Consider the following 13,297-nt stretch of genomic DNA (forward strand, 5'->3'; position numbering starts at 1 on the left):
GAAATGTATAATAATTGTGCAGCCGTAAGAAAATATGGCAAAGACCTAACTAAAGCCAATATTCGGCGTTACCATGAAGATAAAGATAGCTTAAAAATGCAAACTGCACAAACAATACATTCAGTGGCGTGCAACAAGGATGCTTTAAAGAAGTTGAAGATGAAATTGTGAGTTATGTGCACAAAAATACAAGGGCGGAATTGCAATACCGCGGCGCAATAAACCCGTTTGTTGACTTTCAAAGTCTGCGATTAAGGTCTATACAACACTAGCCGCTGAAGTTGGCCGAATCCGGCAAGCAAGACGTGCGTGTAGCGGCAGCCAGTTATATCTGGTGCTGAGTGAAAGTAACAGCTTTATAGTAAGCAAGAATATTTTCCTGATGGATCGTCGTATTGTAGAGATGCGTGGAATGTGTATTGCTGGAAAATTTTGAACGAGTTCCCTTCGATATTATGATGCCAATTTTAAGTTAATGGTTATTAAACCCGCTGAAATAAAGCATAATTGTACAGCTGCAAAAAAATACGGAATAAGTAAAGCCAACGTTCGGCATCTACAAATGGTCTAAAAATGTGTACTGTATAAGAAAGACATTCATTATGATTTTACAAAGAACTTTTTAAGCATGATTAAAATATTTGTAGGAAAAAGTGGGGATCGTCTTGGATTTGGAGAAATGCGGTAATATATATTTTTTAGAATGAATTAAACACACTTTCACGTAGTAACGGATTTTGAAAAAAAAAAAAAAAAAACCGAGTAAGCCGTAGTGCGGGTATTATCTGCGAAGACGCAAGTTTTGAACAAACTGATTGCCATTACATACTGATTTTAATGTGTATGGGGGTTTTCCCGACTTTTACAAAAAATTGGATATAATGACAATCCGCCATAGCGAGTAAATATTTCGCCGTTATGAATTCTCGCTATAACGGACTTCTACTGTACGCCTTTCTTGCTTTTCTGTTTTCTTCCTTTCCGTCATTGTTCTCGGTTTCATTACCAGTAGTCTGTGGTCACTATCTGATGGTTTTACCCTGACATCTATAATATTCCTCTTCATTTTCCAGTCGTAGATCATATAATCTACAATGGATTTCTTAGACCAGTCACTGCTAAATCAGTTATAAATTTTCTGTAAAAGTGATTCTTTAACATAAACTGGTCATCAAAGGATGACAATGAAAAAGTTAACAATTGTGCTAAAATGTAATGTAGAGGTGAATCAAATTAGAAAGCTGCAGGTAATAACCTTAAAGAACAATAGGATGTTCATTTAAACTCCGTTTACAGCAAAAAAAGCACATTCATATTAAAAAGCAATAATCTAAAAGTGAATTATTCACTATGTTATGGTGTTTACACAATATGAAAAACCAACCTGAACTCGTCAAAAATTTATTCCAAACTGACTTGCTAATCTTTCCGTGACAACTGGAATTTCAGTTCCTCTCATCGCCAATCCACTCAAATGTAGTTAACCTGGAATTTTGCAAATCTGATGAATTAGTCTTGATCCTCCGAAATTCTACAGTAGTTTCATTTCAATTTTTGTCCGTCATTATCGACATCATGGGATAATGGCTAAACAGAATTTCTTGAACTGAAGTATTTAAGTTCACGGACAGCCAAGGTGTTCATAACGCAAGATATTATTTGACTAGTATACAGCTCCATTACAATATTATGGGGTTCAAAATAGAATATATCCAGTTTTGCCATTCATATTAGCTGTACTTCATTTAAGTTTTGTAAAGTATAATTTCTGATCTTGTACGTTTCATGTACTTTTAATGCAGGAGGAATAATAACCAAGATAGTCAAGTTTTTTATGTTGTAAACCTCCAAATATATCTGGAAATATTCGTTGTCTAAAAAGTGTGCATAACAATTATAGAAATCTAATTTTCAATCATTTATAACTCATGTAAAGGAGGATCAAGGATCAATGTTTATTAAATATGATGAAGAGGAAAAAAGTTCCTTAGACACGTACCGAGTCACAACTCTCTTCTCCGAACCACCATCAGAGAAAAGGTACTGGGAAAGAGAACCAGGCAATGACCAAGGATGTCATACATCAGGAACTCAGCGAACTGGTATGTGGTTCATACAGTAAATGAAGAGGCTAGCAGAAAATCGTCAGATGTGGCTACAGCGACAAGGCATTGCCTTTACTACATGATGATATAGGTGAGACATTGCCAGTCTTTGCCTTTACTTGTCAGCGATGGTGGCTATGTAAGAACATCGCACTCAGTTAACGTCGAATGTACATGTGAACCTGACATACTGACACCCTACTTTAGTGTTAAGTGCGAGTAAATTTCAGTTCTGGCTTGTCACCCTTAGATATCCTTTTCATAGGTTCTTGACGTTGCATAACCATAACAAACGCAAATAAATACACAAATATTTAAAAAATTTCCTTACACTAAGTGCACATTCTTACCCTAATGAAAATTATGCCTAATCGAATGTAAAATTACACTGCTCTTAAGCAGAATATTTTGAAACTTGAAATTTCATGCATTAATTGTGGGTTTAAGCTAAATCAAGGTGTCAGTGGTGCTAATTATTGTTTCAAGAGAAAGTACAACAGAGCCACCATCCTCTATTAACACTAATCAGAAGGAAAATGGATTTTGAAAAATGAAGGTACCGCCAAAAGAAAGACAAAAGTCATAAAATATGTCAAAATGAAAGACTTCTTAGGCCTTGCAAACGTAATACCGTCGAGGTTGGAAAAGAATAAAATGTAACCAAGGGAGGTTGGATAGGATAGACTGAAAGTGAGGAGTATCATACAAGCAAGTGGAAGCAATGCCAGAATTCAGCTAAGGGCCTCATGGTCGCCTACCCACACTTCCAAGTTTACAAGCTCTTCTAAATCAAGGTGATGCAAAATGGGTGTTATACTGTATGCCAACATTTTACCAGAAGAGAGGGTATGGTAAAATAGGAGGAAAAATCCTCTATAACACTGTAAACAAGAAGATAAGACATGACAAAAAAAACCATGAATCTTAACTTACGTTGATGTTTCATTACATCCATCAGGGCCATTCTCCCTTGCATGTATTTGTGGCAAGCAGCATACAACGGATTCTCGCTTCAGCTGAGAACGCACAGCATTTTCAATGGTCTCGTTCAGGTCTGCCTTGTACTTCTCATAGTAATGTTTCATCATTGGGCTGAAATCAGAATGCATACCAGTAACATTAAAGAAAATTGGATTTCATGAGCTAAGAAGTAGTTAGGATGTTTGAGTTGAAATAATAATAATAAAATGTTTCGTGTCCAAAATCATTATTAGACTCCAACAAAAGAAAACAAAACAGGCACAGCTTAAAATCAAACAAAAATCTTAATTTTACCAGAAACAGATACAGTTTACAGCACACTTACTTTCCAATACAAAATCACCCCCAAGAATTGGAAAAAACTCAACAACTTGACGCAAATGTGATAAACAGATATAACTCGAAAACAATATTCTCTGAACCATGGGTAACTAATGCAAATATCAAGCTCGAATTATTATTATTATTATTATTATTATTATTATTTTACGATTATGGTTATTATTATTACTTATAATGTATAATTATGAAGTGTTTACATCCATTTAGTATTAGTATTATTATTACTCATATGTACATACGATACGATCGCGTTGTTTGTGAGGTTATATCATGAAATATGCACTGTATATAGACATTTATATCAGTTCAATTAATGTAAGAACCTGTATATAATTCTTTCTTACCAGTATATGTAATTTGTAATCCATAATTGTGAAACACATTGTAACTTCCAGAATGGTAATAGGTAGATGAGAACGACTGAGAATATTCTGTACATTATAATCTATGTATTAGGCACTCTAGAATTTTTTTGAGAAGGTATTTTTTTTGTAACGTATCTTTCTGGAAACCTGGCCAGGACATATACAGTGAAACCTCGATTCTCCATTTTTCGAGGGACCATGAAAATAAAACGTACAACACGGGAAAATGGAAAATCCGGGATTGAATGAAAACCATCAACAATTTGGCTAAACATCACAAAAATGAAATATGTATAATTATAATCTTACATAAACTCCTAAACCAAACCAAACTACAGCCCCATTGGGATTTTGCCTGCCAAGCGACCGCTGCTCAGCCCGAAGGCCTGCAGATTACGAGGGTGCATGGTCAGTGTGATGAATCCTCTCGGCCAATATTCCTGGCTCTGTAGATCGGGGTCGCCATCTCACCATTAGATAGCTCCACAACTAAAGGTAATCACGTAGGCTGAGTGGACCTGGAACCAGACTTATATCCAGGTAAAATTGCCTGACCTGGTCGCAATCGAACCCGGGCCCTCTGGATGAGAGGCAGGCATGTTAGACCGCGAAACCGCATTAATTACCGGTACAAGAGTTCAAAATCTCAATACTTTAAATTCAATTTTACAGGGCAATCTTCGTCAGTTTCCCGTGAAAACTCCTTTCAGTTCAGCAACTTTGATTAGGCTAGCCAAACTCTTCGAAAAATATAATAACGCCAAGCCTAGGGGTAAGGCTCGTTTCTAAAGATAATAGGCAACTAGATGTCTTCGGAGTGTACAGACCAGGAAAGGGTAGCGCAGATGCTCATTCAGAATTATTTGATAAGATAATCAGCTATGTGGGAAGCGATAAGGAAAGGAACGTGATCGTAGCAGGTGATCTCAATTTACCAAATGTCAATTGGGAAGGTAATGCGAACGACAGGAAGCATAACCAACAAATGGCAAAATAAGTTAATATGGAAAGGGCACCTGATTCAGAAAGTGATGGAACCAACTAGAGGGAAGAATATTCTGGATGTGATGCTGGTAAAACCAGATGAGCTCTATAGAAAAACCGAAGTAATAGATGGTGAAAGAAAGGAAGAGATTAAAATTAGGACTGTTAGGCAGTACCATATGGCTGATAAAACAGGCATGAGGGAGTTTTTTATAAGCAACTATGATCGGTGGAAAACGGTGAATAAAAATGTAAACAGACTCTGGGATGGGTTTAAAGCAATTGTTGAGGAATGTGAAAATAGGTTTGTACCTTTAAAGGTGGTAAGGAATGGTAAAGATCAACTATATTATAACAGGGAAGTAAAGAGACTAAGAAGGAGGTGCAGGTTGGAAAGAAATAGAGTTAGAAATGGCTGTGGAAGTAAGGAGAAATTGAAGGAACTTACTAGGTAATTGAATCTAGCAAAGAAGTCAGCTAAGGATAACATGATGGCAAGCATAATTGGTGGCCACACTAATTTCAGTGAAAAATGGAAGAGTATGTATAGGGACTTTAAGGCAGAAACAGGTTCCAAGAAGTACATTCCAGGAATAATTAATGAACAAGGGGAGTGTGTATGCGAGGATATTCAAAAGGCAGAAGTATTCAGTCAGCAGTATGTAAGATTGTTGGTTACAAGGATAATGTCCAGATAGAGGTGACTAATACTAAAGAAGTATTAAAATTTACCTATGACAGCAATGACATTTACACTAAGATACAAAAGTTGAAAACTAGAAAAGCTGCTGGAATTGATAAGGTTTCGGGGGATATACTAAAGACAATGGGTTGGGATAGAGTACCATATCTGAAGTACTTGTTTGATTTTTGTTTGCATGAAGGAACTTTACCAAATGAATGGAGAGTTGCTATAGTAGCCCCTGTATATAAAAGAAAGGGTGATAGGCATAAAGCTGAAAATTACAGGCCAGTTAGTTTGACATGCATTGTATGTAAGCTTTGGGAAAACATTCTTTCTGGTTATATAAGACATGTTTGCAAAATTAATAATTGGTTTGACAGAAGGCAGTTTGGGTTTAGGAAAGGTTATTCCACTGAAGCCCAACTTGTAGGATTCCAGCAAGACTTATCTAAGGCATTTGATAGGGTAGATCATGGGAAACTACTGGCCAAAATGAGTGCAATTGGACTTGACAAAAGAGTGACTGAATGGGTGGCTCTGCTTCTAGAAAATAGAACTCAGAGAATTAGAGTAGGTGAAACTTTATCTGTCCCTGTAAAAATTAAGAGGGGATTTCCTGAAGGCAGTATTATTGGACCTTTATGTTTTCTTATATATATCAATGATATGTGTAAAGAAGTGGAATCAGAGATAAGGCTTTTCGCAGATGATGTTATTCTGTACAGAGTAATAAATAAGTTACAAGATAGTGAGCAACTGTAAAATGACCTCGATAATGTTGTGAGATGAACTGTAGGCAATGGTATGATAATAAATGGGGATAAAAGTCAGATTGTGAGTTTCACAAATAGGAAAAGTCCTCTCAGTTTTAATTACTGCGTTGATGGGGGTGAAAGTTCCCTTTGGGGATCATTGTAAATACCCAGGTGTAAATATAAGGAAAGATCTTCATTTGGGGTAATCACATAAATATGATTGTAAATAAAGGGTACAGATCTCTGCATATGGTTATGAGAGTAATTAGGGGTTGTAGTAAGGATGTAAAGGAGAGAGCATATTTGCCTCTGGTGAGAGCTCAACTTGAGTATGGTTCCAGTGTATGGGACCCTTACCAGGATTACTTGATTCAGGAACTGGAAAAAATCCAAAGAAAAGCAGCTCGATTTGTTCTGGGCGATTTCCGACAAAAGAGTAGCGTTAGAAAAATGTTGCAAAGTTTGGGCTGGGAAGACTTGGTAGAAAGGAGACGAGATGCTCGACTAAGTGGTATGTTTAAAGATAAAAATTTCATTGTTCCGTATTGAAATTATTGATGCTAAAAATTAAATAACTGGAAAGGAGGTTCAACCTATTCAATACTCAAAAGAAAGAAACGTAGCAATCACATTTCTATTTAAATGGGACCGGTTTCGACCTTAGTCTAGGTCATCATCAGCCATAAAAAACATGTAAAATGTTTATGAATGTTGGAGGTCAGTTTTTCACTCTGTTAGGCACTACCAACATGCGAAGATCAAAAAGGCTTGAATTCGCAGACGAACAGATCTGTAGTAGAAAGCCGCCAGCTCCCGGTGACCAGCGCGGCACACTCAAGGTCACGCGCTGCGGCCAAACACCAAAGTGGTATGTTCCGAGCTGTCAGTGAAGAGATGGCGTGGGAGGACATCAGTAGACGAATAAGTTTGGATGGTGTCTTTAAAAGTAGGAAAGATCACAATATGAAGATAAAGTTGGAATTCAAGAGGACAAATTGGGGCAAATATTCGTTTATAGGAAGGGGAGTTAGGGATTGGAATAACTTACGAAGGGAGATGTTCAATAAATTTTCAATAAATTTCCAATTTCTTTGCAATCATTTAAGAAAAGGCTAGGAAAACAACAGATAGGGAATCTGCCACCTGGGCGACTGTCCTAAATGCAGATCAGTAGTGACTGATTGATCCAAACGACAATCGACCACAAGTAGCTTTTTAATTCTCTCATCTAATAAAAATAAAGCACATTAGATACAAGAGCACCCAAAATGATGGCAAAATCCCTTCATTTCTTAATCTTTCATTGTAATTTGGTCTCTGGTATACAGTTCATAGTCAGTTTCTGGAAATCTCGTACCGCGCAAATTAGGCCTACATCGACTTTTAAAGGTTATGTTGAACTCGAAAACATGGTTTCAAATGTATCGATTCTTAAAAGTTCTCGAATGCATTATATTCAGTTCTGCACGTCACAAATCCAGTCAAATTGGAAAGATAAAAGAAATATCATCAAAACTTTAGAAATTACGGTTATTCGTGACCTTGAGGTCATCTGGAAAGCGCGTCGCTGCACGTGTCAGTACGAGTTCGAAATGATACCAACCATTTAAAATGTAACGTGCGCAAATAAAACGACTAAGGTTTTTGGTATTTTAACATGAAAACGTAAAATTCCCAGTCTTACATCAGGACCTAAACAGTAATAGGCAACCCCAAGACCTCCCATGGCTTTCTTTTTTTTTTTTTTTTTAAATGTAAGGTGCAGCATATGTTCTGGTCTCGCTAACATAATCATGTACGATAATATCAAAAATACTGAATTTGTGTTAAGAAGGAGCAGTTTCGATTCCTGCCTGAAAGCCCAGTTACTCTACAGTGCCCTGAGCAAAGTGCCGAAAACCTGTTCGGCAGTACGACTGAAAAAAATTTGAACATATAAACATCTAACCTTGGACATAATATGGACGTTTTATAAGTGCGAACATTCGACGAAACTCATTCCGTCTTCAAACAGAGCACTCAAAATGCGCCGTGTCTCCTTGCAATTGTTGTGGCCACTCTCTGCTTTATGATTTTCCGACATTCTCTAAACAATACCACCCGAATGCGATGCTAAGATGGTCCCTTATGCAAGTTCACCGCTGATCGCTTTTCCAGTACCGGTACAGTACTTGCTTTAATTATCGCAAACACGGGTCGTTAACGCCAAGATCCATAAATATGCCATAGCCGTCCTTTCGAGAGACACAGTTTATTAAAAAACGATTGATCGAGGATTTAGCGTTGATGGGACTGGAATTCTGGACGGTTGATCCGGGAAATCGTTTCTTCGAGGAACGGATAATGCAGGACTTTTACAACGTGATTTAATTACGATGCTCGCGGGACCACGTAATTTGAAAGCATATTCCGGGAAAACATATTTTTCGGGAACGGATAATCGAGGTTCCACTGTATAAGGAGACGATCTTGACGGTGACCGGGGAGTTACTGTTCAGTAGAGTTAAGGTGTAACAAGAATATATGTCCTGTGTTGACATGCAATAGTTGCAGTCTCCATATTGAAGTGTCAGGCAGTTGCTTTTAAAATGGTGGCCTTGTTGATGTTCTCGGAGTGAAGTGTTTTGTTTGTGATACTGTGATTTAGGTTATGTGTGTGTTAATTTGTAAATAGAAATAAAGAAATAATTGTACCAACTGACAGCATCTCATGTGCGTCTTTGTGGATACGTTCAACTGTCAGATCAAGTCACATATAAAGAGATATGTAACTCGATCTAATACTTGTTTGCTCTTTGCAGTTCTTATATTATCCACTGAGATCCTTTTGTGTTCGTCCTAATTTCCAAATCTTTGATGCCTGCCTTTTCACTTTAACTTTGCTTCTTTGCTTTCTATGTATTTACAGTCCTTATTTTGGGTGCGTCGGGAGGAAATCTGTCCCTTCCAATCAATGATGGGTAGCTCAGATAGTACTTAATAAGATGCATCTTCCTTAAGATCAGCAAGGCATTCATATACGCACTGTTGGTAATGTGAATGGGACAGGTTTCAACAGCAGTTAAACCCCAAAATTTTTATTTGAACCAAATCTTGAGAGAAGAATCTATGAACTCCCTTATTCAAACTGGGCCCATTTCAACTAATTATCAACAATTTGAATTCCTAATGAAAAGAAAATGAAAAAAAAGGGAGAGAGAGAGAAAGAGAGAGAAGTGGTGTGGAAGCCCCTTTTGGAAAATCAAATGATCATAAATATGTCTTTCAATAAATGAAACTCAAATTACTAATGATTAATTTATTTGCATCATTTCACAGATAGGTTATATTTTCAATGCTGAACTAACAGGGTTGTCCAAGATAGATGTTAGGAAATGACAACTTCTCGGTGTACTCATCATGAATCAAACTCAACGGTCTTTGCTTCATCACAGGGGCCATACCAAACTCCTCCGACCTTCACAGCCTACAAAGATCACATCGATCACCTGTACTGTAATGCCCCTCTTTGGTAATATGTCTCTCAGCCATCGTCATCCTGACCTTCAGTACTTCTTAACATAGCCTAACAGTTCCTAGGTAAACTCAATTACACATTTTGTTCACAACTAAGTATTTTTAATTTTCCACTTTGTTGATACTGTACCGGGAACACCGCTACGACAGAAGTTTGAAGTATGTTTGTTGAACTTCGCGCGAGGTGGAAGGTAGGCAGCCCGCCGAACGCAGTGACGTACCCAGCGAGTGACGTGGCCGCCGTAAGCCAGCTATCCGCTACCATATATGGTAATGATCCAGCTTGTCCTCAAAAGTACATTTTTGAGCTAATTCATAGCTATTTTGACACTGCCAACTTAAAAGCCTCTATAATGGACATCATCTCTTCAGATTTCAAGAAAATCCACCGAGTATTATAGAAGTTATAAGGGTAGATAGTACCAGAGTTCTAGACACTTCCATGCGAACGTGTATAAAAGGAGGCTCACCCGACCTACGAATTCAGTGTCTGTCACTCCGCCGTCTCTGTGACACGGGTGACAAGAGAAGTGTTGTGCTTGTCGAACTTCTAGTCGACAGTCTGCGAAATCCAAGTTCGGTATTTTCTCTAAGTGTTGTATCAAGACTTTATCATATTCTTGAAGTGCCTGAGTGGGACTTTACTTTTGAGAGCATCGTATTGGAACTTTGTCATATTGCCACATTGGGACTTTGTTTTTTTCGTGTGTTGTGATTGGACTTTGATGTTTTCTTAAAGTGCCATATAAGAACTTTGTTTTTTTTCTGAAGCGTCTCATTGGAACTTAGTTATTTTCGCCAAGTGTCGCGATAAGACTTTATTATTTTCTTAAGGTGACGTACTGGAACATTGTCATCGGAACTTTATTTTCTTCGAGTGTCGTGTTGGGACTTTAACATTTCGAGACGTTGGAACTTTATTTTCTTCGAGTGTCGTGTTGGGACTTTAACATTTTGGCACATTGGAACTTTGTTATTTCTACACATTGGAACTTTGTTTTTTTTTTGAAGTGCCACATAAGGACTTACTTATTCGACGACGATTGAATTTCACGTGTGTTGTGTATCGCATTGAACTTACGTTTCGAACTTATTCGAACTTATATTTTTGAATCAATTTCTGGAACATTGAACTTAGGGGACATTCAACATTACGTTTAATTGTAAAATATGCAATGCTTTCCAAGTGCTGCACAGGGACTTATGTTTTGATTCTTAAAGACTGTGACAATTCAGAATACGCATATCGCATTTCCAGAAAGCCTAGAACTTTCCAGTATTTTGAGTGATCCATAATTTATGAAGTCAGACTTTTTCTTTCGAGTATTATTTTCTTTAATGGCTATTCACTTCGCTTATTAATGCAACAGGACAGTTTCCGAGTGCTACTTATTCAGTTCATTGCCAATATGTTTTAAATCTTCAGAACTATGCATTTAGGACTGCAGTGACAGTAATCCTCTAGAACATTCTGACTTATAGTGAGCTTGCATTATGAACTTGCATTTCTACCAGTACTTGTTCTTCAAGTGATTATTCCAGACCGTTTCGATTTAATATCTAGAGTGCAATAACCACAATTAAAGGGTCATATCTGTTCAGACAGCGCCCTGAATGTGTGGAGTGCCGTGCAGGAAATTCAGGTGTGAATTACGTCTCGAATCGAACCCAGGAACGTGTGCCAATCTTCGAGACATTCCAGAATGTCGGGACATTCCAGAACGTCGAGACTTCCAGAACGTCGAGACATTTCCAGAACCTCCAGACATTCCAGAACTCCTCATCCGAGCAGGTGTGGTTCCTGCCCAGTCGATGTCCAGCACCATCCCAGGACTTGGAGGTACCAACCAGCCATGACACTTCCACGCTGCTGTACGAAGGTGATATGAACTTGCTTTTGATGATCAATAAACTCAATTTATCAAAATAATCTCTCAAATTGATAACTATACCTCTCTCTGTACCAGCTCCAATGATAAAGCCACTCCCTTGATTAAGAATCATGCTCGTTTATTTAATATCAAGCGCCTTAAAGATATGAACACATTTTTACGGGTACAGAGAGGAGGCAGTATACGTGGCGCCCAACGTGGGGCTCGATTTCATTGGAGCTTAACATGAAAGACTTACATACAGCTCAAACTATGGTGACTAAATTCAAGCAGAATAGGAGTGTTTGCAAATTTCAGTGGACACTAACTTAACCGAAATATAAGTGCATAATTTAAGTGATTTGGTAGAGGTGATTTGCAAAGACTTGGTTTAATTAATGTGTGTTGAAACATTGGCACTAGGACTTAAGACTTTGAACTTTTGACTGAATGCAAGTTTCGAAAATCTTTCAATTTTTTTTTTGAAGTGTGTCAATCATTATTTCTGTACTTGGTACTAGCGTTATATATTTTAATAAAATGGAGGAGATTATGGCAGCGATTGAAGCCCTTAGGCTCAGTATGAATGTAGCAACTGAAAACTTAGAACACCGACTTAGTGAGTCTAGCTCTAATCTCGAACGCAGATTTAATGAGTCTAGTTCTAATCTTGAACAGTCATTGAGAGAACAATTAAATGAGTCTAATTCTAATCTCGAACATCGGCTTAATGAGTCTATTCCAATCTTGAACATCAGCTTAATGAATCTAGTTCTAACCTTGAACGTCAACTTAGGGAATCCGTAGTTCAAATTCATGCTGAAGTAGATAAGAAGTTTGTAGAAGCGAATGCCAACCTAGAACAAAGGCTTACTCAGGCTGGTGCTCGCATTGAACAAAAATTTAAAGAGTCCAACGCTAGGGTAGATGAAAAATTTTCCGAAATCAATGACCAATTGAAAAGTAACATGGAGGTCATGAAAGAAGAAATTAAAACCCAAGTTGTAGCTCTTCTTAAAGATGACTTCAAAGCCATTCTCCCCACTTCTCAGGCAATCGCTAAAGAGATGGAAGGCTTAAAAACTCAGTTACAGGAATCACATTCACAATTATCTTTAGCCCAGGTTAAAATAGTCTCTATTCAGGAGAACCTTAGAGATACGCTTAAAAATGACATTCAAAGAGTAAACAATGAAGTCAGTCTTATAAAGAGTAAACAGGGAAAGTTTGATAAAAAAATTTACATCTCAATTAGATACTACACACACTCAGGTTACGCGTATATGTCGAGACGTATCCGAATTAAAAAAGGATCTCCAAGATGAAGTTAAGGTAGTAGAAGATACTATTAAACAACAGGTGAAGGATGTTAAAACAGAACTACAAGGACAGATAGAAACCCTTGGTAGTAAAGTCTCTAATTTAGAACTGAAGGATACTCCCTTATTTTCTTCTAGTCTATTAAAAACTAATGAAAACGCAAACATTACCACTATCATCCGAATGACCGATGAAAAACCTGCTAAATTCTCTGGGAAGGAGGAATACACCGCTAGGGAATTTTTACTCAACACTGAAGAATATTTTCAAGAAAATAAAATCAGTCCTGATCGACAGCTTCGTGTCGTTTCCAAGTTACTAGAGGGACGCGCTCTATCATGGTATTCCGCTTTTAAATCTTGCTTTAACACTT

The 13,297-nt window shown here is 37.5% G+C and overlaps 1 protein-coding gene across 1 annotated transcript in view; it reads right to left on the minus strand.

Annotated features, from left to right (window-relative positions):
• The window catches only part of LOC136879371 (chromosome-associated kinesin KIF4B), a 174,446-nt gene that overhangs the window by 25,816 nt on the left and 135,333 nt on the right, over positions 1–13,297 (minus strand). The window contains exon 9 of the mRNA XM_067153187.2: positions 3,039–3,197. Within this exon, the coding sequence (XP_067009288.1) occupies positions 3,039–3,197 (159 nt within the window). The remainder of the gene's footprint in view (positions 1–3,038; positions 3,198–13,297) is intronic.

This window comes from Anabrus simplex, chromosome 8 (genome assembly GCF_040414725.1).
Source record: "Anabrus simplex isolate iqAnaSimp1 chromosome 8, ASM4041472v1, whole genome shotgun sequence".
Classification (NCBI taxonomy): Eukaryota; Metazoa; Arthropoda; class Insecta; order Orthoptera; family Tettigoniidae; genus Anabrus; species Anabrus simplex.